The sequence below is a fragment of the Sinocyclocheilus anshuiensis genome, unplaced genomic scaffold, assembly GCF_001515605.1.
Source record: "Sinocyclocheilus anshuiensis isolate Anshui unplaced genomic scaffold, SAMN03320099.WGS_v1.1 scaffold1941, whole genome shotgun sequence".
Taxonomy (NCBI): Eukaryota; Metazoa; Chordata; class Actinopteri; order Cypriniformes; family Cyprinidae; genus Sinocyclocheilus; species Sinocyclocheilus anshuiensis.
This window is the reverse complement of record NW_015536568.1, coordinates 93,952-119,543: the sequence shown is the minus strand read 5'-3', so window position 1 is coordinate 119,543 and position 25,592 is coordinate 93,952. Positions and strand designations below refer to the sequence as shown.

The 25,592-nt window shown below is 39.1% G+C and overlaps 2 protein-coding genes across 5 annotated transcripts in view; both read right to left on the bottom strand.

The window, feature by feature from the left end:
• LOC107702116 (cingulin-like 1) overlaps window positions 1-11,742 on the bottom strand; it is a 30,157-nt gene extending 18,415 nt beyond the window's left edge. Inside the window, exons 1-8 of the mRNA XM_016504349.1 lie at window positions 11,617-11,742; window positions 7,686-9,335; window positions 7,494-7,588; window positions 5,649-5,754; window positions 5,130-5,231; window positions 3,928-4,076; window positions 2,946-3,087; window positions 2,170-2,382 (exon numbers count right to left, since the gene is read on the bottom strand). Coding sequence (XP_016359835.1) covers window positions 2,170-2,382; window positions 2,946-3,087; window positions 3,928-4,076; window positions 5,130-5,231; window positions 5,649-5,754; window positions 7,494-7,588; window positions 7,686-9,284 — 2,406 coding nt within the window. The 5' untranslated portion in view covers window positions 9,285-9,335; window positions 11,617-11,742. The remainder of the gene's footprint in view (window positions 1-2,169; window positions 2,383-2,945; window positions 3,088-3,927; window positions 4,077-5,129; window positions 5,232-5,648; window positions 5,755-7,493; window positions 7,589-7,685; window positions 9,336-11,616) is intronic.
• A 5,114-nt stretch (window positions 11,743-16,856) lies between these two features.
• The window catches only part of LOC107702095 (transcription factor 12-like), an 83,683-nt gene continuing 74,947 nt past the window's right edge, over window positions 16,857-25,592 (bottom strand). For all 4 annotated transcript variants that reach the window (XM_016504312.1, XM_016504328.1, XM_016504320.1 and 1 more), the window contains 5 exons: window positions 21,395-21,509; window positions 21,046-21,211; window positions 20,594-20,826; window positions 19,761-19,911; window positions 16,857-18,994 (listed from right to left, as the gene is read on the bottom strand). In XM_016504312.1, coding sequence (XP_016359798.1) covers window positions 19,769-19,911; window positions 20,594-20,826; window positions 21,046-21,211; window positions 21,395-21,509 — 657 coding nt within the window. In that variant the 3' untranslated portion in view covers window positions 16,857-18,994; window positions 19,761-19,768. The remainder of the gene's footprint in view (window positions 18,995-19,760; window positions 19,912-20,593; window positions 20,827-21,045; window positions 21,212-21,394; window positions 21,510-25,592) is intronic.

Here is a 25,592-nt window from a genome sequence, read left to right as displayed (position 1 = left end):
AACTTTTAATTTAAAAACCTAGAGATATAATACACATTTATTGACAATAAATCAGTTATACATGATTAATAAACACATTTATCACAATCATTTTGAAAACAAAAACTCTTATCCATTCACAATGCCATTATGGAGTATCAAACTAATATTTATTTATTTAGTCATTTAGCAGATGCTTTTATCCAAAGCGACTTACAAATGAGGACAACAGAAGCAATCAATTGTAGTATTAAAACAACTAAAAACAGATCCAAAACTAAAAGCTAAATCTTTATAAATACTACTTATACACATTTTAAAAATAAAGAAATTAAATAAAAATGACAAATGCATACAACAAAATTTCAAAACTTAACATTTAAATGAAAAACAAAAAATAAAGCTAAAAACAATTCAAAATATTAAAGAACAAAAGGTATAAGAGTATAATAATGATTCTAACATAACACTAAGCCAAACACCAAAAAAACAACTACATATATATGTATGTACAACCACACACACATACATATATACATACATATAAGGTACCATACAGGTAAAACTTTTGAATCCACCAAGTGGACATTTTGACGTCTCAAAATGGAAATAATTGGCTGATATAACGGTCCATAACTAATCTTAGTCATAATAGTAAGGGTCTGGTTTTTGTAAAAGAATCCAGTTACGAATAAGAAAACAGGGAAGGCTATTGGAGCAGGGAGAGAATCCCTTCACAAGGATGCCTAACCGTTGAGAATCAGGAATCTCTTGCTGAGAGGGGGACATTGTGACCCCCCCACTTCCCTTTCTGTTCCCCCTCCTGCTATTAGGGCAGAGCAACACCTTTATATTCAGCCATACAAACGGACAGAAACAAACACAGAGTTATACTGACCACCTACAATTTCTACATTGCTGGTAACAAAAGCCTTGTAGAAATATCCACATAAGGTGTACTGGGAAACCTGAGACCAGTAGTCTAAACTAATGCAAACGTTGGAGAATACCTTATGGGGAAAAAACAAAGGCAAACAAATCAAACTAACCTTTTTGTACAGACCTCCCCCCCCTCATTGTGTCATCTGTAAGACCCCTTGTCTGCACAGTGACCCACTTATTGGTCATGTGCAATTCCCCCAGCTATTTGCATATGAAACAAACCCATCATTCATTTTCAAAGAAAGGGAGAGAAAGACCAGCCAACCACCCCATCAGAGCCTCATTAGATTAGTGACGGCCTGCCACTGCAATCAAGCAGCGCTAAACTCCATTTAGTGCTTCACCCTTCAGTGTTCCTCCACATGGGGCCTTCCTATCAACACTAACACCATAAAGAAGAGGCGCACTGTAATACTCGTTGAGCCTGATGGCTTGGTTGCCAGCTAAGATATCCAGAAAGCCAATGTCCATAATCGGTCTCTTTGTCCACTTCTCAAAGATCCAAGGACAAAACCATCCACTATTCTCCCAGCATCCGTTAGTGCAGCCATTTCGAAAATAAGCACAATGAGATCTGCACCAGGTTTACTGTGGCACCTGACCAAGATTAAGCGCTTTGTCTGTTTACTCTTTTAAAATACAGCTTACCTGAGACAACAATGGCCTCCTCTGGACAGGAAGTTCCTTTGTTGCAGAAAGGAAGTGAGCTAAGAAGCAGGCTAAAGCAGTTCCAGCCACCAGGACCTATCTGTCCTCAAACTACCTCTTTCACTCCTTCTCTTCCTGTTTGTTCTATTCTGTAACTCGCGACGTCTTACTGCATGTCTCTTCAGAATTTGGGGATTTTGTCATCCGTTTTCCCCTCATCTGAACAAAATAATCATGGTCAACTACTGGAAGTTGCTAGGAACTCAATTCTTATGAAAACTGATGATGAGGCTGAAGGTGAAAGTGTTTTTAATATTGTGACAATATTTGTGTTGAACTGATTATATCATTTGACAAATTAGTACATGTGTGTGTCTTAACATCTATGCTTGCATGCGAAATCTGCATAAAAATACTTCAAACCTCACATTTCCTTTGCTACATGGCACTTTCAGTGAGGACGGGAAATGATAGGGAGATAGAGAGGGAATAGGATCAGGAAATGTTTACATGGTTTCTAACATCACACAAACCTCTGCTGTCGCTGATTTATTTGTGAGGTGGTTTGGTTAAAAACGTAAAAAGGCAGATATAATTTACCTGTTTTGCTTCGTCCACAGCCATTTGCAGCTTACGGATCTCCTTTTCATACTGCTCCCTAAGTTTATCCACTTCCTGATCGTGAGTTGCCACCTCTTCTTTCAGGGCTCCTTTGAGAGCGGTCAGCTCCCTCTCACGCCTCCTCAACAGCTCCTCCTGCTCCTCTTTGGCTAGAAGCAGCTCCTGGAGGTCTAGCTTCAGTTGTATGAAGTCCTAGAGAAGACAGTACAATGTTAGAGGTTCTGCCATCAGTTTCAAGTCTTAATTATTTTGAATATGCAAAGCTGGATCTGTTGCTACGGATTACTGAAGAGTAAAATTTGAATGGGAAATATACGGCTTTCCATGATATTTTATGTGCCTCATTAGTTACACTATTGTTCAAAAGTTTGGGATCAGTATGCTTTCCAGTGGTGCATTTATTAAATACAGTAAAAAAACAGCAATATTATAAAATAGCAGTACAATTTAAAATACTGGTTTTCGATTTAAATATATTTTATTTTCCGCAGTCATTACTCCAGTCTGTCAAATGATCCTTCACAAATCATTAGAATTTCAAGAAAAATTTCTTATTATTATCAATGTTCAAAACAGTTACGCTGCTTAATATTTTTGTGGAAACTGTAATACATTTTTAAGGATTCTCTGATGAATAGAGAATTCAAAAGAACAGTAATTATTTTAACTATAAATCTTTTGTAATATTATAAAAGTTTTTGTCACTTTTGTTTAATTTAATATCTGCTTGCTGATTAAAAGTATTAATGCTGTACCTCCATCATGGCCTCTCTGTCTGTGCTGTCTGTTTGAGATTGCTTGGCTCCATCCAGCTCATCGTGCATCTCTGAGAGCTGGTCCTGAAGGTCTCGAATCTCAGTCTGGTACTGCTCTTTCTCCATTTTCACCTGGTAGAGTCTGATATAAACACACACACAAATACACTCAGAATACCTGCATTCTGAACTGAAACAAGAGCCAACGCAGACAGGCCTGGTATTCTGCTGAGCTCATGCCCATATAAACCCCTGCCAATTCCAACCATGGAGTCACAGAGGATAATTTACACTTTATTTTGACAACCTTAGAGTCGGGATGGAGAAATCCCAGAAACTTGCATATCTGAGGGTAGTATAGATTTTCACCGCGTAAGAAGGATTCACATCAACTTCTGCTTTGAACTTGGGGTCAAATTCTGCAGAATGGATTTAAATATAATCAAATGTGCAGGCTAGAAGTTTAACATATGTGACCCTGGACCACAAAACTCTTAAGTGTTTATACATCATCTGAAAGCTGAATAAATAAGCTTTCCATTGATGAATGGTTTGTTAGGATAGGACAATATTTGGTCTAGATAAAACTATTTGAATATCTGGAATCTGAGGGTGCAAAAAAAAATCGAAATATTGAGAAAATCACCTTTAAAGGTGACATATCATGAAAATCGGACTTTTCCAGGTTTTAAGTGCTATAAACAGGTCCCCGGTGCATCTACCAACCAAGGAAACGTGAAAAAGAGAACATGATCTTTACTTAATATCCTAATGATTTTTGGCATAAAAGAAAAATCAATAATTTTGACCCACACAATGTATTTTTGGCTATTGCTACAAATATACCCCAGCGACTTAAGACTGGTTTTGTGCTCCAGGGTCACATATGAGCTTTTAACTGAATTTGTCAATTACAGGTATTCTATTTTTAGTGAGTTTTCTACATATTTATTGTGGGTCTTTCCACAGGACAGTATCTTACTCCTCCACTGTAGTGCGCAGGTCAGCCTCTGTTTTACTAAGCTTGTCCTGCAGTCTGCTGCACTCGGCTTGACTCTGGTCCAGCTCTCTCCTCAAGTCTTTCATTCCTGCTCCCGTCTTCAGCTGAGTCTCACTCAGATCACTGCGCTTCTGCAGAGAGAGATATAATAAGAAATGACAGTAAGGACATGAAATGACGGTAACCTTACTGAACCTTCAAAATCATTGACTGTTTGAGACACTGGGCATCTTTTTTTGGATTTAAGGCCCAGTCTTTATAATAAGCCAGTAATTGGTTAATATGATTATTGATCTTAAGGGGTGATAGGAGTGGGATTTTCTGTCAACACGGAAGCTTCTATCAGACTGACCAAACAGACAGAGCAGGGGTCCATGGTACAGTTGACGAGTTAAAGCTGCAGAGGTGTTAGTGGTAGGGCTGTGAATCTTTGGGTAGACAGTGAATCGATTCGATTCACAACGATTCGATTCTGCATTCTTTAAGTGCATTCACAGGATTATTTAAAGGCTTCCCCTAAATTCTTTAAATGCTTAGTCAGGAGGGAAATTACACAGCAGCCTTTATGGTTACAGAACCATAGGTTAGAAAAAGCAAACAAAAACAAAAAAACACTTTCGTCCATTGTTAGATGCTAGTTTAATGATGCTTTGGCATGACATATGTAGAAATTTATGTAAGCCAAGATTTAAAAAAAAGAGCTTTAAATGTATTATGTATAGGCTAACATTTTGTCACACCAGGGGTGTAGCCATCATTAGAAGTGACAGAAATGTCAAATACAATAATTGTATGCATGTATGTATTATTATTATTTATTTTGTTTTACAAGGAATTATTTTCTCATCTCTTACTTTGAATTTGCTATAAGTAATCAAATACACTGCTGGACAATAATCAATCATTTGTAATCTATAATTTTTTTCCTAATGGCAATTTTATGATTGTTTTATATACTGGAGACACCAATTAATGGAGTCTCCATTAATTCGTGCTTGTAGTAATTCAATGTGTATATATTTTGAAAGCACTGAATTGCTATAGAAATCACGATTCATTCGATTCTTAGCGTTTTAAATCAATTACTGTCCGAAATTGACGATTCACGATTCAAAAATCCATAAAAATAGAGAGAGAGAGAGAGAGAGAGAGAGAGAGAGAGAGAGAGAGGGTTTCACCGTTACCTTGCTTTCATCCTCAAGCTGTTTCTTGAGATCAGAGATTTCTTTTTCCAGTTCTGCTTTCTGCTCCTGAAGGGCTCTAGCCTGGGCTGGAAGGTCTGGAGACTGAAAGAGGAAGGTTTATAAGCAACAGAGCTCTTTTTAGCACTATATGATAGTGATTCAATACAGATTCACATAAAAGCTGAATAAAAACAGCAGGTTCTCAAGAAAAATCCCTGTTCTAATCATAAATATTTCAAAAGATGGGAATTTATAATGCTCATTCACTCTAAGCTGGTCTTTCCATATACAAGATTTTATGATTTTGTAGGTGTGTGTTAAATTTTAGGTTGGTTAGCTAGGTTGTCTGAATTTGCTTGCATATGTTTAAACATTAGCCATGACTATGCTGTTCGCTGAGTAAATAACCGCAGTCAGCCTTTATACTTTCTCCAAGAGATAGACTAAGTCTCTCTTATAAGAGGCTCACAGTCTTAGCTGTTTGTTGAACCCAATTACAATGCCACAACAACGGCTCACTTTGTTGTCGCCTTGCACGTTCCCAGCGGCCCGTGACTTCAAGGTCAGGATTTTCTCGAACACCAGGTTGACCTTCCTCTTGGTGGTGTCATCATTATCATTGCTCCTGCAAAACATGACACAAATGCTCATAATTCATTCAGATGGTTTGAGAGTCCTTTTCTCTGAGCCAAAGTGTGTGTTGATAGTGTATGTGTGTGTGTGTGTGTGTGTGTGTGTGTGAGTGACTGGATCAGAGTATAATCCCTGATATTTCTGGGAAAAATCAGCCTGGCTCTTTGCCTGCGTGGAGAGTACAGAGTACTCAAGCTTTGATGTGTCACCTCATGACATTGCCCACCCTAATTACTGCCTTCTTTTAACAAGTCACATGTCTGGGAATGTGTGTCTGAGCAGGGACGCGGACGCCCGCATGTTCCCAGGGCACTCGAGTGATGCATCAGGGAAAAGCAAAGAACATTGGGTTACTGCCATGCATAAAGACTAAAGCGTATCATTAGATTTCACAAAGAGAGAGGAGAAACCAACAGACCAGCACCGCCTCTCCTTCATGCACACACACACACCTCCCACAGAGCAGACTGTCATTAACGGTTTCATGACGCAAGCTGCTGTCGCCAACAGACGTGTCATGTCACAACACCGCTGACAATGTAGTTTTGCTCCATTAGAACTACCACGACCCTGGTGCATCTACGGCACGTGCCTCTGAATGGTAACTAACCACTACCTCAGTGTGTAGGGCTGGTTAATAAAGGTTGCCATTGACCAGAAGATATCTGATCCTACATCTGCAAGGCTTCAGAGGGTTCACAGACACTGGTGTATAATCCGCTCTGCTTACCTCCCTCCATTCGACAAATAAGGAATGCAGAGAGGGCGGAACTTTTGACATCAAGAATATGGAGTTCAGGGAGGGCACGGGTTCAGCTATTCACTAGAGCAGGTTGGGCCGTCGGGCACCTACAGCATGCGTTTGAAGCTGTGCAGTGATCATATAAAAAAAATAAAAAGATTTGAGTTGTTGGCAGTAAGACAAAGAACGGTTTGGAACATCTAACAAGCAGCTTTTTTTAAATGACTTGCCATTTTGATGTAAGATGTTAGAGGAGGAACATTAAGAACCTGTTTTTTTTCCTTGAAAGGGTGAGATAGAGGTGTGGGAGTGCAAGTTGTGAGTGGATGATTCTACTGTACACAAATCAATGTAGGGGAGGTAAAATTCTTGTAGTGTTATCATTATGTGTCAGACTATGTGGAAACTACCTTAAATTCCAAAGAAAAATCTCACTTCTCAGAAAAAGAGTGAACACTATTGAGTAGGAAACAACCATAGAGCAATAAGGACACAATCGTCGCTGTTTTAATTTGTCAAAAACTTTAGTGTGCCAGATTAAAGTCAAGTGGTGAAACCAACATGTAGCAGAAAAAAAATAGTAAAGGAAATGAAATCTTATAGAGGAGCCCTGCAGACCTTCATGACTCTTTGTTAAGGCCAATAATAATAGGATAAATAAATAAAATGTCAATACTCCAATAAAATGACAACACTCCTAAAAACCTAAAAAACCCTCAATAATAATAATAATAATAATAAAGAAATGTTTTTAAAAGTTATTATAATTATGCATGCATTAAATCAAAACTTCTTTAGAATATGGTATGCATATATTATATTTTAGATTTTTAAAAGGGTTTTCCCCTTTCTTTATCATGGACTCTCATTTGCCAATGACCAATTAATAAATATTTTAAGTTAATGTTTTTCTTTAATGTTTTTGAAAAAAAAAAACTATTTAGAATTTGTTGATATGTTTAACAAAACAATTTGAAAAGTGCACCCACCCATCTTTGAAGTAACTGAATAATATCTGCTTGGCAGTCTCTTCATTTGTTTGTTGTGAAAGCTCTTCTTGACCTTTCAGAAGATCAGGCGTCACCTGGGCAAATAATGTATACATGCATAAAACAAATTACTGGTCACCCCATAATGGTGGGAATATTTCAGAATAGCAAAGAGGAAGACCTCATTCTTACCTGAGCATCCACTTCAGTGCTTGATGTTTTATCATTGACAGCGGGACGAGAAATTGGTCCCATTTTCACACTTGACAGGCACTTCATACCCTGTGATGGTTTGGCCTCTTCATTTTTATTCTCTACAGGTGCTACAGAGGGACGACTCTGGGGATTCTTGTACCCTAAAATAGCAGCTGAAGAGTTGGAGACTGTGCCCTGAGGAGAGCCTGGAGCACTTTTAACTTGTGTTGTGCTTCTTAGGTCTATCCTGGGTCCGACAGTGGAAGTTGGCGACATGGGGGAGGTCTTCACTCCAGCGGCCTTCTGCAGGAGCAGTGACGGGCGAAGGAGATGCTCTGTAGACCTGCCTCGATTCCGACTAACTTCATCCAAGTAGTCAGAGTCACCCCCAAGACCGAATGGCAAGGCGCTATCGACACTACGGGAACGCTTGCGGTCTTCTGGGTTAAGTCGATTCCTCCGCGCTGACCGACCCCTACGTTGTTGAGTCTCTTTGCTGTCAAACTTCTTGATGAGCTCATCCACACCTGGAATTGAACCCGTATCAATGTCACGCCCTGTGCCAGGCAGGAATGGGATGTAGCGCCGGTTCTCATGGCGGTTGATGGTCTCTGCATAAAGCTGGTCCAACTGGTCTTCCTTGGTTGGTGTGGTGGAGCCCAGAGAGGAGTTTCGGGAGGAGGAAGACTGCAGCACTGGGCCACTGGAGTCAACACGGCGCAAGGGCAACACATCTGGTTCACGTCGACTTCGTTCCAGACTGGAGTTTGCGCTACTTACTGAGCTGGAAGGTCTAGAAGAGGCCTTGGTTTGGTCATTGGGGTTGTTGGCTATTGTAGATGGCTGAGGAACTGGAAGGCGTTGAGAAGGCTGAGACGGAGTCTGGTAGGGCACTGGAGTCTTAAATGGTGGCTTAACCTGAGGTTGTGTTTGCACAGGGGGTTTGATCTGAGGCTGTGACAGAACGTGGTCTTTGGCTGGACTGGTTTGAGGTTGGACATTGAACGGGAGTGTCTGGGGACGAACCTGAGGTTGGGCGTGTCCCCTGTCATCCGGTAAAGATGCTTCTGGAACACTGCTGGAGGATCTGGCTTGGCTTACGACTGGGGAGTTGGCTCTGGGTAGGGATCCTGGGTAGGTATTTTGATTCTCAACTGAAGGCAGACTTCGAAAGCTATCGAGAGTATTGCTCTCAGGATCATATGGCTTGAGAATCTCTGGATGCTTTTGGAAGTTTAACAGACTGGACTGCTTCTTAGGATCGGAAGTCCCATTGTGAGGACCTCCATGGAGCTTTGGAGACATAAAATCCATATATGGGCCTTCAGAAAGATTCTTCCGGCTTCCTTTGAAATCATATTCATCATAATTGGACAGGCTTTCAGAATCCATATATCCATTATTGTTTTGTGGAACTGCATAGGGTTTCGGACCTCTGTCTTGGTTATTGAGGACCACATAAGGGTGTCCATCTATTCCTTGAACTCTGATACTGAGGCCATAAGTACCATTGGTCTGGCCTCTCGAGCGGGAAGGCTGCGTATAGCCTTGTGACAGTCCAGTGTTTGGCATGCCGCTAACTCTATAAGACTCCATCAGGAACACTGAGAGAAACAACCAAATCCCTCTCTGTGGAGCGGCTCACCTCTGCAAACAAAGCCATAATCTCATTATTACACAAGTAGTCTGTGATGCTTACGCTATCTTTGCAATTCTAAAAGACCACAATGAGACTGTCTGACAGCATTTGTTTATGCCATATGGTTTATCTTCTTAAGACTTAAAATAAGATAATTGTGCAAAATTTAGGAAGCAAGGCTTTTCAGACCCCAAAGTAAAGATTTTAGCATGATTCTCCATCACAAACAAAGGTTGTTTGGACAAAACAGGACCTTGAAAAGACTTTCATTGCTCAGTGTTTGGAATTTATTCTGAGACAAACATTGACACAGGCACGTGCCACAGTCTTTGTAGTTATTCCAAGGAACTTGATTTAGATGACGACTTAAAATATCTGATGCCATTTCAAACAGTGCAATAATAACCGCTAACTTCATAAGAGCATGGCAAGCATGCAAAAAAGCCCGGTTTCAGACTTTATAATCTCAATCACATCACACTGACATTGCTGACTGTGCTATGTAGATTACATCTCAACAAAAACAAACATTGGCAAAAAAAAAAAAAGTAAATGATGTCACTGTACAGTATGGGGGCTGCGTTAGAAAGATAAGTGGAGGGGGAAAAAAACAGAGGAAGTCAGATTTAGTATTCAATTCTCTTGAAACAGCTGGTGACTAAATTGTCTGTCAAGAGCTCATATCTTTTATGGAAATAAACTAAAGTATAGCAGTGAAGACGTTTTCATATAATTTGTTTCAATAACACCCAGTTGCACTCATACTATGTTTGACATCACGTCCAAAGAATTTCAGTGACATACGCAATGAGCAACAGTATTGTGCCTCAGGGATGGCAAAACACAAAGCTGCAAAACTATCACCCCACTACAGGCATCACACCAGGCAACAGACTATTATCAGTTTCTTCTGGACCCCACTGATAACATCCTTTCACCTCAAAGCCAACAAAAGATTGCAGGAGTCATATTGATGTCTTTGTTGCAACAGCAAATGGTATGACCAAAGCATGCAGTGTATTACGATGCATGCAACCTGTGAGATCCCTGAGGGCTTGACAATGAAGAAAACAAAGACAGCATTGGTTCATTTTCAATGAGCAAGTAAAGAATCCGTTCAATGAAGAATGAAGGTGACACTAGAGCCTACAGGTTGAAAGCATAGGATTGGAAGACCTAAAGTCTTGAGAATAAAAACTACTACAAAAACACCAAACGAGCACATCATCATAAACAAACAAGCCAAAAAGGAAAGTTCTTCTCATCGTCCGACACACTCAAGTGAGCAGAAGAGACTCAAACTTTCCAGCTCCATAGAGTGGGATGAGAAAGAACAATAAGGGCAAGTTAAAAAGCGGCAAGCCCCCTTATCCACAAGGAACAGAGCTCTGCTGCAGAAAAAGGGATATGACACAATAGCCTCTTTCAGCTCCTGTATCACATGTACTATGTGCAGAGGGACTCAATGGTGTTAATGTAGCTCCTTTCCTCTCACTGTGCCCACTGGAAATGTGTAGCTTTGACAGGGAAGCTAACTCAGGCTGGGCCACCTCTTGCAACCAGGCCTCCACCTGCATTCCTCTTCCAGGGAAACTCAAAACAGAGTTTTTCTTTTGAAACTGTCTTAAGTTTAACTCTCGCTACCAACTAAATCTGATCTAGACCAAAAACGGCTATAGCTACAGAGCATCAACAAAAAATGTTCAACAATAAGGTTTATGGATAATCAATCTTTAGATGACAGAGCAAACACCATAACTCTGTCAGGAGGGATAGCAGGAATACACTTCATTCGCATTTACTTACATCAGGCAGACTGCATCGATACTGTTTGACCAGATTAATTTCATTTTTTAATGCAAGTGAATTAATTTACATTTTGGTTTACACTACACTGCAAATCTAATCATGTTGAATAATGCAACTATTTATTTTGGGGGTTACATTTCTATGCATCTAAAACATGCATATGGTTGAGCCAAAAGTTGTATTTATTTATTTACTTGTTTATTTTTTGTTGAATTGCTTTCTGCATACTAATTAATATTTTGCGTAATTAATACCAAACAATCATCCTAACAGATGCTCCAAGCAGTTGCAGTTTAATAATATAGTTTGGTTTACAATACAAGAACATTACCTGTTTGGCTGCTCATTTAAGTTTATAAACTTTAATTTCAATGTTTTAATACACTTTATTTCACCTACTACCATGTGGCCCAAATGCCTCTAGAACAGCAGAGATTCGCACACTAATAAATAAAAACAAAACCCAAAATCAGCACTCACCGCTGTCTGTCGTTTATCCAAAAAATACTAGTTTATTTGCTGATCAAGCTCTGTAAACAGCTGTGACACAAAGCGAAAGCTCCATCTCCTCTCAGTTGGTCAAAGTCACTTGTTGCACGTCTTGTTTTCAGACTAGGTTTACTTCACGCACTCGGGTTATTGAAGAGCGCAGAGCCCCGCCCACACCCATCACTCACTCCACCCCGCGCCGCTGCCTGATCCACGATCAGCTGACCTGCTCCACAGGACGCTTTTCACCTGATCACAATGCGCAGAAATTGGGTGTAGGCCATGCGAGCCCTTGTGCTTCCAGTATCGGTGAAATCAAGGGTTTTCATGTGATAATTAATTATTATAACAGGACAGAGAAAGTATATGGGCCATTTTCAAGATGGGAACAAATGTCCCTTGATTTTTCAGTATTGAAAAAAAAAATTGTAAACCCTCAATACATTTAGTAAACTAATAATTCAAAAACATTCTATTCGTGCTAAAATCCTTTTTTGTTGTTTCTTTTCATTAAATTAACTTGTCAAGTAAAAAGCAAAACAAAAAAGTAATAATAATAACAATAATAATAATTTAGGCTACAAATAAAAATACACAAGTTGTGGGAGTATGAGGTCAAAGTTTAGAGAAAGAATCAAATGTGGTTTCATCAAACCAAAATAAAATAAATAATTTCCACAGCCTATAATTTTGTGTATTGTTTAATGTTGGTGTGGAAGATTTTAATTCATTCATTATTTAATGATTCAATGGTATATAGGCTAATGTACTGATTTCCCCCATCATTCCGCATCATCACCACCATCACCATCCTAAAATAATTTTGTTGAGAGTTTGTCTTGGTGCTACAATAAAATAAGTAATAAAAAATTCAAGTTGATTTTTTATGATTAGTAGCCTAATCATGTCAAGAAAAACACATATATTTGCCTAAATTAAATTTTGCAGTGCTAGAGCGAATTTCGTTATTAAAAAAATACCAAAAATAGATGTCATAGAAATGTCAGATTACCTAAGAGCATTATGAATACGCAATACCGTGTACTGTTGTATTTTTCCTTGCTCTGTGTTATTCACCCAGCATTACACGCTGACTAAACGATGCCCTGACAGCTGTTTAAACTGACAGCGCCATCTAGTGATAGAACACTGCAGACAGCAGATTTACATAATGCAAATGATCGACTCTTACAGTGATGCCAAACACACTTTAACACACCCTAGTATATCCACACTGCCACAAAACTGATAGAAAAATATAACGAAACGAGGCCAGTAATGCTAATAGAACAATAAAAATCAATGAAATCACAACTGAATAAATTAAACTTCACCAAAACTTAAATGATGACAAAACTGTTGTACAGATGATGGCTGTACTGGGGAAGATGCACTGGCTGCGTTCTGAGGGTGTGTGCTAACAGATCTCATCAGATCTGGCTGTGACAGACATGACGGTTTGGGAAAATAAGAAACAATATTTTTCCCAAGTGTTTCTATTATACCTCCAGATTTATCTCAGTGAAGAAGAAAACCTCTGCTTCAACCTCCTTAATATAATATGAGGAGACAAATGGGTCACCGACTGGAGGAGCACTACAGGATGATAACTTCACAATCAATCATTGTTTTTGTTTTATTGTGCATAATTTTGGTGTCGGGATAGTTCCTCCCAAAATGAAAATTCTGTCATCGCCTAGCCTACTCATCCTCATGTCATTTCTAAGTTAATTAGTAACAGAACTTAATTATCCTGTAAACTTTGCATTTGTGCTTACAGACCAACCCAAGAACTAAGAGCAAAAACAACTTGTGTGTATTCAGGGGTGCCCAAACTCGGTCCTGGAGGGCCGGTGTCCTGCAGAGTTTAGCTCCAACTTGCCTCAACACACCTGCTGGTAAGTTTCTAGTATGCCTATAAGAGCTTGATTAGCTGGTTCAGGTGTCTTTAATTGGGGTTGGAGCTAAACTCTGCAGGACACCGGCCCTCCAGGACCGAGTTTGGGCACCCCTGGTGTAAGTACTGATGACTCCACCCTTTGTCGTGGGTCTGCAGTGTTTTCATTTCTCTGTGTGGGTGCAGCCGGTGTGGCCTTGTAGCTGTGAGGAGGACTGTGGAGCTGCAGGCAAACACAAAAGGATCTCTATTTAAAATCCCTGCAGCATGTTCAGCAGGGAGCGCTGTCTGTCACCGTTTGGGGATCCGGATGAGATCCAGATAGAGAGAGGCATTGCAGTGTTTTGCTGTAGCTATTTAAATGCAAGAATGGGCCCTGTGTGAACGGTCCCTGATGTAGACTAATCTACACTAATAAGACGTGCACAAATATTTTGTTTCAGCTGTTTTAATGCAACTTTCCACATTTTGGATTTCAAATTGTGCTTGAAAATCTTACAAGAGAAAGCTTTTTTTGTTCTTCTATCAGCCAGTGTCAGTTAAACGAGAGCGTAGCCTTCGGAAAATGTTGATCATCAACCTCAGACTAAATGTTATATGCACTGTGCATATTACTAAAAACAATGCAAATAGATAAATAACTGTAATAACAACCGAAATACTGTTGGTAACAGTGACAAATAATTAAGTTGCTTGCCTAGACCTAGACAAACATAGATTTTTGAGATTTAAATTAGTTTATCATTAAAAATATTTTTATTACAGTCAACTGAATCGGTTCAACAGATGAAGCAAAAATGTATGATTCTGAATTGTTGGACTCAAGACCTCTGACACTGACTGGACAGACCAAAATATCCATTTTAAGGAGTGGATATCAACATTTAAAGATGTTACATTTCATCCAAGATTCATTTTTTGTTAAGAATAGTTTCTCAACAGCTCTCACATTAAAAACATCTCTTAAAAAAGGTCATGGGACACCAAGTGAACAGAATTTGACTAGGGGTCATGGTTTGGCTGATAAGCAGAACCGTAGCACTGGTATACTGTAATATAAGCAAGTATTAGTAATAGTATGGCATTAGTACCTGTTTAGAAGAATTCAGTTCATGAATTTTAAATATAAAATCTGGTAAATATAGAAGTCTGGTACACAGAGCCCTAACTGTGGTCATCAATCATGAACCTAATAGCGATTTCACTGAAAGGAAAAGAGTCAGCAGGAACATCATTATCAAATGCATGTCAGCCTGAGGCATCCTTGTTTGCGGTCCAGCAGCAGAAGCCAAGATGCTCCTGTCAGCAAGCCCACCATGACACTCCCTCGCTGGGCTGTCCCAGGCAGCCAGATCCACAGGAAGTCAGCTCGCAAACACGGTGGTCCCATGCTTATAAAACATTGCCCATTTTTCAAGATGACTGCAAATAAACACTTCAGGGCACGGTTTTGATAAAGGCAGGAAGGAATATGCACACAGTCGCACAAAAACACACACAGGGAGGAAACGGGACAAAGCCTTCCCACCCAGCCAGCGGAGTTGGAGCGGCCTCCAGATGAGGTGTCGTGTTGGAAGGCTTACAGAGTAAGAATTGGCCGAGGTCTCTCCAGCATTTAGCAACTCTTCCCCAGTGCCGTTCCTGTCTCACAGCAGATCTGGGGCCTAACCTGTCAGCGCAGGACAAATCCAATGAGAAAGCATCTCTCGCACACATGTACAGAGTCATAATTTAGGGCAGATGTGTAAGCCAAGGAGATGAGTTCTGGGATTTAGTTTAGTCTTTTAATTGGACAGCCAGGACTGATGTCATTGAGTAAAAATGTACGGATGAGATGAAAAATGAGAAATAAACCGAGCGAACTGTTATTAGAGTTTCGTGAGGTATGCTGGAAGTTGCATTGCGCAGAAAGACTCTGGCTGTAAACCATTCACCGCTACTGGGACAAAACAGATGCTCCCATATTTCAGAACTGACACAGAAATGGGAAAAACAAATAATTGAATTAGGAAGTCAATTAACACTGGGAATACGTGGGAATATGCACACACCCTGCAATGAAAGAGCGGCAGTCAGTGTCATACTCCAATGCTATTTTCCCATGATCATTCACTAGAGTCGCAAAGTGTGTTTGTCTTTCAGTCAAGTTAAAGACAGATGTAGAACTCTTACAATTGAAATCTGAATTACTTTAAAAAGAAAATGTTTTCTCAGTGCAAAGACATTTTTTCAAACAATAAAAGCTATACAGACTATTTTATAAAGGCAAAATAATAAAACCTTTTTTTTACCTAAATATTGCATTGTGCGTTTTTTACACTGTACTGAAAACAGAAAAGGGTTCCATAATGCTTTATAAAGAAAACTAACTGTAAATATGATGAACAGTGTTTGTGCAGTTGTTTAAATAGAAAGTCCACACAAATATGAAAATTCTGTAATCATTTACTCACCCTCAACACAAAAAAAGATAATTTGATGAATTGGTAACAGTTTTAATTTCCTGTAACTTCCATTATATTTTTTGGCCATACAACGGAATTCAATGGGAAATGTTTGGTTACTAATATTCTTCAAAACATATTTTATGTTCCACGGAAGAAAGAAAGCCATACAGGTTTGGAATAACATGAGAATTTTTTTAAGCTTATTTGTATATGTCCAAAATCTTTTGAAAAGCCCAGCAGTCGTAATGCCAAGCTTTGACTCAATAATTCAGATGTGAGTGAAATGAAGTTACGTATTTTAATCCAGTTTTGCTGTATGAAGTTGTAGATGAAAACCAAATGCTGAAAGAGGGAAATAAAGGCACATACAATAGAGTTAAAAAAAGATGGCACATTTATTGCTACATAAATGTTATATACATATTGTGTTTTCTGTTACAGAGACAGAAAAAAAAGAATTCGACCTCTTACTGCTGGTTTTCTGATGTGCATTGACAATAACTTGAATTTTGACATGGGTACAGATCGTTCATCAACCAACAATGCAGACTAGAGACAGAGATGGAGAGCACATCCTCTGGAACATCGAGCTCGTACAATACACCATACGTACTAGACTGCCAGCTACAATCCTACTTATGTTCTTAAGATGCTATCCATAATCGTTTTTATAATAATGGACAGGTTATGGTAAATAACCGTACATTTTTTTTACTATCTAATATAGTAAAATAAAGTAAGAAACTTTTTACTCAAAACTTTTGATTTCAAAAATCTAGAAAGAGTAATATTTAGAATTCAAGAAATGTTCTTACAATATTATTGTATAAAAGACTAACTACAGTGAAAAATAAGCCAAATGTTTTTTTTTTTTATCCTTTTCATTATTTTTTTTGTTATGAGGGAAAGCATCAGGGCATACAGCAAAATCTAACATATCCAACAGAGGAAAAACAAGAAGAAGAAGGGGAAAAAACAGGGAAAACAAAAACAACAGACAAAGAGATGACTCATAACCTCGATTAATTTTCAGCCGGCAAAAATACAAGCTCTTGAATACTGAAATGTATAACAAGGCCACAAAGACTAGTGGATTTCACGATAATTTTGTTAAGGAAGGAAACTCTCCACAAAGCAAAGAAAGAGAAAAAACACAGGAGGAAAATAATGCTGATTTTCTGAAATCTTTCCTTAAGTTTTGTTCTTCGTATTCGAGAGAGTGGTTCTTATGAGAATGTGGCAGTCTTGTTTTAGTGGTGTGAACGCATGGAAGACAAACAGACAGGGCAGAAAAAGAAATCCAAAGCAAGATGGTTTAAAAAACGAAACAAAAAAAAAAACATTTTTGGTCTTAAAGAAAAACTCATACATTATAAAATGAAAGTGGTGACTGCTGCTCTCTTCAGATTTACAAAGAAAACAAATAACGGCAGAGCAAAATCCTGATCCAAACTGGCTTTGTTCATCATTTCCACTGTTTGCTGATTTTGATGCTTCACAGCGTTTGAATTCATAGAGCTTCTCTTTTCGAACAGACATTGCGCTCACATTCTGCTGATCAAGTATCAAGTACTTCAATGCATGAGGGAAAAGACAAAGCCATTCTAAGTAACTTAGAACATCCTTCTATTTTCACACGACAAATATATGCTTTACTATGAAGCCTAGAGAGATGCTTTGTATACAATTACAAATAAACATATAACTTGTGGTTACTTTGAGTATTCCTTTTTTTTCTCTATTTTTTTAAAAAATCGTTAATGGTTTTAGAAAAACAAAAGAACATAAAACAAAACTTCAATTCAGGCCAGGTGAATGAATGGTCTTCGTTTTAAATCCAACAGTGCCATGTCTCGCGGTATAACAGAGATTCCTCAGTACAGATGGCCTCGGCATAACCACGGCTCTTCGACCAAATAAAGTATCGTCTGAATACAAATAAACTGAATCGGAAATACGTCTTTCGCTTTACCCTTAACACTATATGGCAAAGGGATCAAAAGGACGAGACTACGTCCCCTTTCCCGTTTAAGACACTAAGAAATATGCAGGGAATGCTGGGGTTTTGTAACATTCTGCTTTCCGTATCTGTACTGCTCACTAATGAGTATAAACATGTCAGCTTGTGTGTCAGCTCCTTTGACCTTTCAGTAAAGCCAGAGTTTGCCGTTCCACCATCATCTCCACGACGCAGGGAATCCGGTCAGAACGCACAGGCTGATCCCATTTCGCCTCACTCATAACTTTCTGTCTGTGACGAGGACTCTGAGCTACACTATCAACAGACATCATAAAGAATTAGGTAGTTTTGGTTTCTCATGCTGTTATTTGTGGAATGGATGTATGATAAATATAAATAATATATGATTTATTTTTCCTTTTCTTTTTAGACACAGGGAGCCATCAGATTCTTTCACAAGGGCACGGAATTTGATGTGAATATATTAATCTGATCGAGTGGATGTCTGAGCGGAGAGGCCTTTCCACCACAGACAGCACACCACTCTGATGTGACGGACAAACTGCAGATCTACTGAAACGCCACCAGCTGCTCATAGCAATGTCAGAACTTTCCCTTTAAACATAGACTTATAGCTCAGTAACATAATAAATAGGAAAAAAACAAACAAACAAAAAAAAAGAAAAGAACAAATTGCTGTTACAATGCATTCGTCAATTCAGTTTAGGCACAAGGCAACTTCCACGTACAGGGTGGAGGGGGTGGCGGCAGTCTCTGATTGTACAGCTGCGGCACACGGCTTGCAGACAGCGATATGTGCTGAGGGGCTTTTATGCTTGATTTTTTTTTTCTCTGGTGGGCAGAAAGTTGCTTATCGATATGGGATGTCTTCACAGGGAGCTGGGCACTTGCCAGTTTTCTTCTATCTCAGGACTGCTTAAGGGTGGAATTTTGCTTCGAGTGGTCTGTCTTTTCAAATTTGTGTCACAATCTGTGAGTCCTGTCCGCCCGTGGAAAGCAAGGTCACCGACTCTGTCTAACACACGCCATCGGGATCCATTTGATCTGAAAGTGAGGGAAAGATAAGGACATTGCTTATGACCCACTGTACTGACACTCAAATCCCTTTCTCATGTGTATATACAGTACCGTTCAAAAGTTTGGCCTTTATTTATTTTTTAAAGGAAATTAATACTTTCATTCAGCAAAGATGTATTAAATTGACAGTAAAGATATTTATGATGTTATAAAACATTTATATTTCAAACAGATGCTGTGCTTTTAAACTTTCCATTCATCAAAGAATGTTTCTTGAGAACCAAATCAGCACATTAGAATAATTTCTGAAGGCTCATGTCACACTGAAGACTGGAATAATGACTGCTGAAAATTCAGCTTTGTCATTACAGGAATAAATTGTAATTTAAAACATAAGTTTTTAAAGTTTAATATTTTAAATTGTAATAATATTACATAATATCACTGTTTTACTGTATTTAAAAAAAAAATTGAATGCATAAGAGACTCCTTTCTAAAACATTACAAAAATCTTACAGACACCAAACATTTAAACAATATTGTAACTGTACACATCAGGAGTAATATAATCTCTTATTATAAAGTCTAGATCAGTCAATGCATTCCAAAACCTAGTTTAAGGCATCGGGTGCATTTCCAATGTAAATGTTCCTAAAGGAAGGTAAGAAAGTATGCAGCTCACTAGGTTTTGGAGCAGAGCGTGTGCCTCAGCAAAGCAAAGAATCTTGCTTGTGGTGTCGTGTTTTAACCACCTGCCCGTTTTACATCTCTGTGTGGAGCTGATCGTGCTTACCTGGCTGTTCACAGATGGCCCATGGGGTTTGATGCGTCTGTATGGCCCGGGTGTACAGGCGGGTGGGCTTGCTGGGGGTCACCTGAAACCCCTGACACCTTCTCCTCCTCCCTCCTCTTAAGGCAGGCTGCTTTGGGGTTTAGGTTCCTCTCTGCACACAGGAGAATTCATATTATCTCACTATAGTTTATAAAGGAATACTAAAAAAAAAGGAATCATAACACTTTTATAGAGCTTTCATTGCCTTATAAAACCAGCTCTCTGAGATCTGTTGAACTGATTAATATAAATTAGGGCTGTTGCCAGGGCCCCTAGTGAAACATTACTGACCTCAGAATCATGTTTCCTGATAGTATTTCAGCTATCATGATATGTCTGTTTAGAATCAGAACTAGCGATGCCAGATTTGTGAATTAATAACTATTGATCTAATCAGTCAGATGGTTTTGCAAAAAAGGTCTGTAACTTTTTGGGATTCAATCTGCTACACTGAGACAGGCATTGAGACAGTTCACTAACACACTGAATTGATTGTTTCTCACACAAAAACAGGATACTTTACAAGTCGGAAAACAAAAAGAGCACTGGATGAGGTGGATTTTTACAATGCACTGCATGAAACAAAACTTGTAAACGTCTTCGATCATTTGTGAACGACTCTGTATGACAGCTAAATACAATATATATCCATAATAGTGTCAAAAGTAAGAAATTTCCCCCAAAAAAACAATGTTTCTGACTGAAAAAGATTAATTGTGATTTAATATTTTATATTTGACTGACAGATCTTATATAAACATGACGTAATTGCATTATGCTGGACAGTGTCTGACCTCTGACTTGCTGTTCGAGGTTGAGAATGACAGCGACGGCCTGGTGAAGAATGAGCAGTTTGGTCTGGGGCTTCTCGCTCTTCAAGTGCAGCTGACACATGCGGCCCAGCTCTTTGAACGCCCCGTTGATGTCCCGAACTCGCAGCCTCTCACGGGCGTTGTTGGCCATCCTCCTCTCTCGCTCACGCTCTGCCTTCTGCTCGGGGTTCAGATCCTCGTCTTCATTGACACTGCTGCAGAACAATTCACAACTGTCAGACAAGACGGAGGGAACAATGTGGCCTCGACAACTGAACCTGAACGTATATGTGCTTGATGCGACATTTCATTTCAGGCATTAAGTAAATGGAAGTGGTGCTCTGTGATAATATTTCATCACACTGGTATAGATTCACTGTCTCTGAGGTCAATGTTGAAGTGCTGAAGGACACTTCCATTAGCGGTTGCCTTGCCTTGGTCGAGTGCTTCCCCGATTCTGCTTCATATCCCTTTTATCACTCTCGTCGTCTGATTTGAGGTCGTCAGAGGAGTGGTTATCATGTATGTCGTCTTTTTCTTGATTCTCCACCTTCAGGTCCAGAGGAGAAGCAACTTGACTGGCCAGAACACTAGTGATTCCTGTCACACACAACAAAAGTACACAGTTACTTAAAGTAAACACTTAACCTCTAAAATGTAGCACTTTGTGACTTGTTGTGAGGTCATAAAACTGCGTATGAAGCATAACTGAAGAGGCAAACACGTCCAATACAAAAACAAAACAATAACTGAAAATAAAGTGGTGTAAAAAAAGCTTCCAACCTCTGAACATGTCTGCCTGGTGGTTGATCTCCATGCTGGAGGTAGGACCGGCGTTAGCCTGCAGGCCGCCGTGGTTGTTGTTCAGGCTGACGGTCTCTTCACGGTGAACAGAGCCCTGTCAGAACAGATAGCCATAAATACATGAGGCAGAGAACAGAGCAAAACATCAAGAGTTCCTCTGATCATGAAGCCATCTGATCAGTGCCGAGAAAACAAAAGTGATTTACATTAAACCGGGGAAGAGACAGATCTTGGACTTCAAAGCGGAGAGAGTCTCTGTGTTCCTACTGTAGAGTGTGACCTCCCCTCTGAAGAACTGAGTGGTATTCACACTACAAAGAACGACCTTCACAGCCCCAAATTTGTGCTCAGAGAGACACGCGGCACTTTAGTCCTGAGTTCTGACTCTGTTCCACCAAAAAACACTCTCATGTTGTTTTCAATTTGAAAGCGTGCGTCTATACTTTGAGAGGCAGGTTGATTGTAACACAACACTGGATGCTGCACTGCTTCAGACAATATTGGATTTCAGGGGTAGTGGTAGAAGGAAAACAGCAAACATCAGGTTATTTAAAAGCATTTAAGCAACGTGAAGCATATATATGTATATTGTATACTGTAAGTTTTTTAAACACTGTGTATATACAGTATGCTTTTATTGGATGTTATATCTATAACTAATTAATTCATATTAACTTTCTTTTTTATAAAACGTATAAAACAATGAAGGTGGATTTTCTGATGGGATGTGAAGTTTACAGCTGACATGATCTAGAAGTTTTCAAATCTATCACTGGCTATTGGCTATTATCGTTGTAAACCATTATTACATAAATGTTACTACATTAAGAAGAATTAACAATAATTTATGAAGGCTACAATACTTACAACAGTAGTCTAAAACAAAGTTTCAGTAAGAGTTGTAAAAAAATGTTTTTGAAAGAAGTCTCTTATGCTCACCAAGGCTGCATTTATTTGATCAAAAATACAGTAAAAACCATAATACTGTAAAATATTATTACAATTTAAAAGAAACTGTTTTGAATATATTTTAAAATGCAATTTGTTCCTGTGATGGCAAAGCTGAATTTTTAGCAGCTGGTCTTCAGCCTTTACCGTCACTTTTGACCAATTTAAGGTGTCCTTTCGGATTAAAGGAATTAATAAAGTATAAAAAAATCTTACTGACCCCAAATGTTTAATATATTTTTATACAAGTTATGAAAACTATTCTTTTCTCTAGAAAAACTATGCTCTGCTGCATTGAGAAACTGTTTTGAATATATTTTAAAATGCAATTTGTTCCTGTGATGGCAAAGCTGAATTTTTAGCAGCTGGTCTTCAGCCTTTACCGTCACTTTTGACCAATTTAAGGTGTCCTTTCGGATTAAAGGAATTAATAAAGTATTAAAAAATCTTACTGACCCCAAATGTTTAATATATTTTTATACAAGTTATGAAAACTATTCTTTTCTCTTGAAAAACTATGCTCTGCTGCATTGTGCACAGTAAGACCAGTAATGTGCTTTAACAAAGTTAATGAATTTAGATTTTTAAAGTTGACTTGAAGGATCAGTTTTTTTGTGCAATTTTTGAAATAGACACCAAGACATCATTTGTCAGCATTTATATGTAGAAAAACCTTCCATCAAAACAAAATGGCTTATTCACATGTGGATACAGCAACAAACAATCTGCCCTTTCATGCTGAACATCAAATGACAGTTTGACCAGCATTCGTCACTGGTGGCTTCCAAACGCATCTGGATTTGATCAACGTCTTGCCATGCGATTAGCGTCTCAATGGAGAAGAAACCGCTGTAGCCCCCTTCCAACTCTCTTCCTTCCACCCCTGCCACAGCAGGCGGGAGCACATGTTCACCCGCGATCTAATTTCCTTTTTGAGGATCCACGGGATTGGGAGTCATGGCGAAAGGAGCAGAAATGGGGGAGGAGGAGAGATCTTTCCCCCCTTTTCCTTCAGGAATGCGTTCCTAAGTCACTGTTGGCCTCTGTTAACCTCCGTGCCGCCCAGGCCCAAACCCCTTCCCCCACGCTCTAATCTCAGCACCACTCTCAACAGGTGTCCAAACAACTCTTTGTCTGTGGCAGAAGAGGGGTGGAGGAGAGGGGGTGCCAACCAAAGAAGGCGGCCATTTTCCTGTCTGGGCTTGATTACCATACAGCTGAGGCGCTCAGACACACACGACTAAAGCGTCAGATTTCTTGAGTTGTTAAAAAAGACGAGAGGGGAAAAAAAGAAAAGAGGGGACAGAAAGAGAAAAGAGTGCGCCAAAATAAAAGCATGCTGGCTGTGCTGAATCAGGACCTTGTCTGAGTGTGTGTTTGGGTCGAGCCTGGAGCACAGAGCTCTGTTTGTGTGTGTATGAACATATAGTCCACTGACAGCACTGTGACAGCTCCCGCGCAGATGAACGGATCATGACACAGCCCCAGCACTGCTCTGTCACTCTGCTGCAATCTCCTCTCTTCTGCCTGAATGAAACGCACCTCTGTTCATCACGATTGAAAACATAAGCTGTGCCAAGCCAAAAATTTGTGAACACTTTTGTCACTATGTGGCAAACCAGAGAATGATTGAATTGTTGTTGGAAATTACAGCCACAAAGGGATAGTTCACCAAAAAATGACTTTCTTTCAATGGAATCTGAAAAAATATATTTTGAAGAATGCTGGTAACCAAACTGTCCTGATGACCACTGACTTCCACTGAATGGAAAAAAAACCCCACATTTTGCAAAATATGTTTTTTTTTATGTTCCACAGAAGAAAACCATACAGGTTTGAAATAGCAGGGTGGGTAAATAATGACAGAACAAAATGTATTTATATGGACCTACATGAAAGAGATTTTATTTATCATTTACATTGTTTTTATTGCACTCTACAACCTTTTCTTATTTTATGTCTTATGCATTTGTTATAATTATTTTATGTTTTTAAAATCCTTATCCTTTATGTAAAGCACTTTGAATTACTATTGTGTATGTCAATGCAAAACTATTAAGATATCTGATGTTTAATATACACGTGGAGCTGGATTTTGAACCAATGAGGTTTCATCGTGGACTACTCTGTGTGACACTGCAGAAATGCAACCAACAACTGACAGCATGTCTTGACGCTTGTTACAATCACAGCTTTTAAGAAACTACATTTTTTTTTAAACAATTTACATGAATAATATAGTTTTGTCATTTTATGTAATTCCTGGTTAGAGCACAGTGTTTGTGTTGTATTTGATTTCTAAATGTGTTTCTTTTAGATTGGGGCTATGAAACATTATTGGCACACATAGTGTCTTGTGTGGAGAGGAGAGGAAACTATACAAAAATATATATTTACTTATACAAAATGATTTCTGTAATTGTACATGTTGAGTATGTCAAACTTTGTTTGACTTAAGCGTTAATAAACAGTTCTATGAAAGTTTCACTAACATGTGCAACAGCATTCCAGACATTAACTGTCTGTTTGAAACGTTAAGTGAGAACAGTGGATTGTTCATCAGGAAATTTCAGATCTTCGTGGTCAAGTAGACTTTCCACTGTAGTGGTCATTCACGAAAACATTTGAGTGTTGCTTTAGTCTTTGGACAAAAACAAATAGGTCAGTGTCAGTTAATTTGAAAGCATATGAAGTTGAAAGAAAATCCAAATGCTGTTTTGAATACAGAAAAAGGCCATGATTATTTCCTATTATTGGGAAACCACTGGGAAACGCCTCCTCTCGCTTGTTCCGACTACTACAGCTGTGTGCAGATCTCTCTGTAGAAGGGAATGAATGTCGTGGGATGGTGGGGGAGATACAGAGCGCTTTAGTTTCAGCGGGTCTCACATCACTCAGCTCCCCACAGCCCCAGCAAGCTATGGTGCGGAAATGTCTTACAGACCGGCACTGATCTACTAGATTCTACTGTGACTGCTTTTCCCATTCAGCCTGAGGAACGCAGCTCAAGGAGGGAGAATGAGCTTGGGTCCAGCCATTACGCTTATGGAAAGTATGTGGGTTTAAGTTAAACTGCTCTCAGTGGAAAATAGATCAGTTTCAGCACATGGCCAGGCCTTCATTTTAAACAGGTGGCTTAACTCTGTTTATTAGCCTATTTGGAGAGGCACGATGAAAAAACACATGCATTTCTCTCCCTCATGCCTGTAATAACTGTACGAGACCTCAA